We start from the raw sequence: 5663 nt of genomic DNA on the forward strand, positions 1-5663 counted from the left end.
AGCCGCCTCAGAGACAAGAGCGTCGACTCTGCACACCATCCACACCCTGTCAGCCAAATAGAGTGGAGACTCAGGCACATTATCAGTGCTGGGACAGTCTAATGGCAGAGATAGATTGAATCTAAAGTCCTGAATCCGAACCGGCTGTTCACACATCCATGTTTGTGTTTTCCTGTAAAAGTGTGTCTGCTCCTTGAGGAAGGTGTCAGCACTTTAATGAATATTTCTATATTAACCGTCTTTCTTTGTCAGCTCTGGCCTTTGTGTCACAGGCCAATCTGTCAAACCATGAAGAGATCCAGGGTTGACACCTCCCTCAGGTCATTATTGAAGTCCCAGTGACCCAGCGGTGCTCTGCTAAGGAGGCTGTTTTCAGGCCTCACAAACCCGAATCAGCAATTAAAAACCTTCGCTTCCAACAACAGAAGCAATGTGCTGCGGTGATGGAGGGAGAACAGTCCTCAGAGATGAGCTAACTGGGCAAACGTGACCCAGACTGACCTCCTTAGGGCTGCCCTGTCAACTGATATGAGCCATGAAATATTACACATAGCCACATATAGCGCTGCTCTAAGAGCCGTATTGATAGATAGCCTCAGATAAGTGCAGTGCTGCTGTCAGGCAAGATTTATTGCATCCTCTGATGCTTGTGACACAAAGTTAATTCATTGCACTATATATAGCTTTCAATGAGGAAAAAACAAGTCAATGCAGTCATTAATCATTTATTTACCAAAATAAGACCTTTTCCTGTTGGTCAGACAGCACAGCCATCATTGCTTTCAGTTATGTTGCATTTTCTTTTCTTTACACCATTGTTGACCGCTTAGTAAGCATGAAAAAATATTACATCTTTGCATATTTACAAATAAAAATAACAGTATTGTTCTGGATAGTTCTCAAGGACATGCAAGTCATCCAGAGTCTGCAACTTCTGTTTTTGCTGTAAAAGATGACAGAAATCATAAACAATGGGAGGAAGTATCAAATCAAACCTCACAGTCCATCTTCATCATGGTGCAATATTTTTTTTTTTTTTTTTTTTTTTTAGTGTAATAGGCTATGGGTGCTATAATTAAACCATTCTTTTTCATAGTAGAGAACATTTCTTGTTGACAGCAAAAAATTCCCTCTCAGAGTTGAATACCAAGCGCTTGTGTAAAAAATAAATACAGACCTTCAATTCTGGGAGGATATAGAGCAAAGGAACCCAAAACAAACCAAAACGTACAAATGGAAAATTTTAAAAGCTCTTTTTCTTCTTCTAGCCATCATTGATCACTACAGTCTGTTGGCTGACCACAGAGGGTTGTTTACCCTCGGAGCACCAGTCACAACCCTGAAGTGGTAACAGGTGGTATTCCTGGCAGGCAAGCCAAAGGGCACAATGCCGCAAACAGTTGATGACCCAAGAATGTATCTTCAGAGATGCACTGGGAAGCCCAAGCTGGTGCTTGCAGTCAGTGGGCATCGATGGTATTTGGAATATCACTGGTATCCGAGGGCAGAGGCCGAACCCAGTCTGTGGCTGTAGAGGGCGTAGGGGGAGTAATACGCTGAGGAAGAAGGCAGGGATGGCATGGGAAGTCCAGGGTTTCCTGGCATGTGGGACTTACTGTATGGATGGTAACGTGCCAGACCCAAGCTGGGAGAGCCTCTGAGGGAAAAGGAGCTAGGTAGGGTGCCTGGACTACTGGGTGGAGGCAGGTGGAGATGGCAGGAGGCGGATGATGATACCGATGAAGGATAAGCCGACAACAGTTTACCATCCACCATCCCAGTCAAAGCTGTGTGAGTACGCAGGTGGGCCAGCAGCTCCTCTGATGTGCTAAACCGCTTGTCACACGGACCTCCGACTGACACCCAGTTACAGGCATGAGGCAATGGTTCGTTCTGGAGCATAAAACCATAACTGTACAGTGGGTGAGAGAGGGAGGGCGTGGTGCTGGAGGACATGGGGCTGGAGTGGAGGGAATGGAGGTGGTGTGAAGGGTAAACCAAGGGAAAACCAGATTTGAGGCTTGAAGGGTCATGGACGCAGGTGGAGCAGTTACTTCCTCCGAGGTGTGGAGTATTGGGGTAAGTCAGACAATAAGGGTCCCGACATAAACTTTGCATCAAAGATGGAGGTGAGGCTCCAGTAAGTGGGCTGGAGCTGGGGTGCTTTCCTGGAAGTCCCAAGCCCAAACCTGACTTGGTAGGATCCAAACCTGGAACAAACTGTGAAGGATAGCCTGCATAGGCCCCCACTATGGATCCATGGTAGCCCATGGTAGCAGGAGGCAAGGGGAAAACAGAATGTCCTGGTTTGAAAGGTGAAACAGGTGCAATGTGCCCAGAGCTCAGACCTGACTGTACAGAGGCCTGTGTGTCAGACTTACTTTCCGGTCGTGGGCTGCTGGCAGAGCTGGCATTGCTGGAGTTGGCACTGGCCCTCACATGGCTGGAGTTGGCTAACTGGGCGCTGTCCTGCACCCCTGATTTAGCCGAGTCGGAGTCTTTTTTGCAAGTACTGCTGCTGTCGGACGCGGGCTGCTCAGAGATATCAGGTTTGTTGTCCGTGTTGGTGTGCGTGGGCAGCTGCGTAGCTGGGGAATGGCTCTGTCTGTGCGACTGGCTGGGAGTGTGCAGGGGAGGAGAGCTGGAGCTTGGTGAGCGTGAGTGTGGAGGATAGGAAGGACACGAAGCGCTGCCCCCATTCGAGCTTCCATTTGGCACTCTGAAGGCTGCTTTATCCGAAGAACCTTTTGTCAGCGCAACATCTTTACGAGAGTCAACCGATGACTTGGAGTAAGGCTTGAAGCTGGATTTGTCCTGGTGCTGCTCTCCAGACTTTGATGACCGACTGGAGGACTCATTTTCTCCTAAACCACTGGAGGAAAGTGAGGCCAACTTGGAGGAGGATGGAGGGTCTGGTTTGCCAATCTGGGAGCATGTCTGAGCCAGTAGAGCCAATGGGCTCTTTTTGGCATCAAGCTGAGGAGCAAAAAGAAGAAAAACAGTCAGATTTTTTAAAGAACTAATTTATTTTTTAAAGCACAATGAACTGAAACAAAATGTATAAATACGTGCAGACAGCTGCACATGACATGATCTATTTCAGTAAATTGTATTGTTAGACAGGAACTTTTATAGGTTGTAGGAAAATAGCCAACAAGTTCCAAAATGAAAGGTTTGTTAAAATTAGCAAACAAAAAAAATGTGAAAAATTTTGTTGGAAAATTTTCAATAAAAGCTAAGTGGTCACAAATAAACGTCAAATAAATTCTTTATTTATTTTTTATTTATCTATTTATTTATTTTACAAAAAAATGTTTTACTTCTGAACTTTTGTGGTGTGCAAAAACGCTGTGCGTAAAAAGTCGTATTTTGTGTTCTGGAAACAAACAAAATTTACAGCCACCTAATAAGTGAACATTGACTTAATTTTCATCATTTTAATTAGTTATTGTTGCAGAGTTTTTTCGTAGTTACTTACTTCGATGCTGACGGGCGCGGATGTGAGAGGCTGGAGATACTCTGGGTGCAGCAAGTGGCCGCTGTGCGCAGTCAACATCTTTACAATCCTGACGGGAAGCCTTTTAGCCTGACGTGACGGATCCCACGGAGACGGACAAGACGTGTGTGCGAAAACAGACACTCTCTGCGCTCCTGTCCGGCGTGGATCACCGCTGACGTCGGTGCTGCGCTCCGGTGACTGGCTGCGTAAAAGCTGTTCAGGTCCACCGGGAAGATCTCTCATCTGGGTCGGGGCGTCAAAAGGAGTGATTGTGTGTAACAATCGGCTTTCATTTACCAGCATTCATGATCAGGTTTTAAACTGAAGGGTAGACAGTAATCCAAAAGGACAGGATCCTCCTCAGGCAGTCTCTAAAGAGGAACCAAACCAAATGTCATCCTTTGACGCCGTGCCTTCAGAGAAGCTGCTAATAAATCCTATAGTCACTCCTTTATCCAGGGATAAAAAGAGATGATGAACCAAAAATTCTAGAAGTATCTGCTTTTGTCGGATACAGCAGGCAAGTTGATAGAATATCCCTGCGTAGGATGGTGAGTGAGAAAGTGCCAACCCTCCGATGTGCGTCTCTCTCCTTCACTGCAGCAGACCGACGCTATCTCACTTCTTGCACATACTAAAGAGGGGAGAGGAGGAGCTTCAAAGTAAGAGCCCCGACCAATCACAAGTCTGCATTCACAAAAAGAGGTAGGATATTGAAGAGAGGGTGGGAACTGCTTCAGCATCCACATCACTTGTGTCAAACTCATGGCCCGGGGGCCAAATCCGGCCCTTAAGAGCCTCTAATTCGACCCGCAGGAGAAAGTAAAAATGACAGAGAAAACATGATTTATTGTGTAAATGACCAAATAATCCATTTGTAGATTTCTCAAATTCAGCAACTCTACATTATTTGTAGAAGCTTGCATTTTTCCTTTGTTTATATCACTTTGTCATTTTTAATTGCAAATTGTGGAAATAACTCTCAATTTTTCCACAAATTGTGCAATGTCTTGCAATAAATTCAACAAAATTCATCTAAATTACACAAAAATCTAACAAAATCAAGATTTTTTTTTTAATTTAATAGAACTGATAATGAAAACTAGGGCACAATAATGTTAACTTTGTTGTTTTTCTCCACCTTAAATCTATGGCCCACTTGAGGTCAAACTGCTCCATATATTTGGCCCCTGAACTAAAATGAGTTTGATGGCCGTGATCTACATAATGGAAATGTGTCATTGACTTCTATGAGTTACATGCAAAGAAGTGTAATCCACATGGATTCAGTTTCAAGAGCACTTAATGGTATTTTGTTCGTAAAATCTGAAAATATCAACGTATACTGTGTACAAAGTCACATTGAGGATGTAGTAAAGGTGTGTCAAACCCAAGGTCTGCGGGCCAAATCTGGCACAGTAGAGCTTTCATTTTGGCCTGTGAGAAGAAAGGTGAAAATGAAAGTGAAAATTCCAGGAAAAACAACTAGTTTTAAATGAAACACTTTATTGTTTAGTTTAGTATAGTTTAACTGAATGTTTTAGGCCTACTCTTTGGTCATTCTGAGTGATTTATATACAATTGTTTACATTGCAGGCACTCCTTTTCTCTACAGACTATGACTGAGGGGAATGTTCTGAATTATTTTATTGTAACTGTAATGTTTTTACTGCTGATTTTGATGTTATTAAATTTTTTTTTTTTTTACCTTGTCTGCACATGCTGTCAACACTACATGTAGTGCAATCTTTTCACGACAACAATGCATGTTTTGTTATTGCAATTAAATAAATGAATTTATTGCATAAGTGTGACCATCATCGGCCCTCCCGAAGGAAGGGTAAGAAACATGTTATAAAAAGAAAGAGCAGTGAGGGTGAAGGGAACAGGGAAGAGGGAGTCAGGGTAGGAAAATGGAAGGGTTGGGGAAGAGTCAAATGTTTTATGGTGAGAGTGAACTGTGGTGTTACATTTCTGCATATTGTGCTTATTGTGTTGTTTACTCTGTTTAATGTTTTTGTTGCACTTTTTAATCATGTAGCATAGGAAGTACCTTGTGTATGAAATGTGTTACACACAAAAATTTGCTTTGCCTTACATGTGGACGTTAAATGAATGTTTATAATCAAATGATCTTCATGGCCTGCTTGAGATCAAATAGGGT

General features: G+C 43.3%; 1 protein-coding gene across 1 annotated transcript; it reads right to left on the reverse strand.

The window, feature by feature from the left end:
- Positions 1–709: 709 nt before the first annotated feature.
- Positions 710–4115, reverse strand: znf703 (zinc finger protein 703). The gene is made up of 2 exons (XM_028458220.1): positions 3479–4115; positions 710–2976 (listed from the first exon to the last, which is right to left on the reverse strand). Exons 1-2 carry the CDS (start codon positions 3800–3802, stop codon positions 1489–1491), a joined length of 1812 nt encoding a protein of 603 aa, XP_028314021.1. The 5' UTR covers positions 3803–4115; the 3' UTR covers positions 710–1488.
- Between the last annotated feature and the right edge of the window lie 1548 nt (positions 4116–5663).

This window comes from Gouania willdenowi, chromosome 9 (assembly GCF_900634775.1).
Source record: "Gouania willdenowi chromosome 9, fGouWil2.1, whole genome shotgun sequence".
Classification (NCBI taxonomy): domain Eukaryota; kingdom Metazoa; phylum Chordata; class Actinopteri; order Blenniiformes; family Gobiesocidae; genus Gouania; species Gouania willdenowi.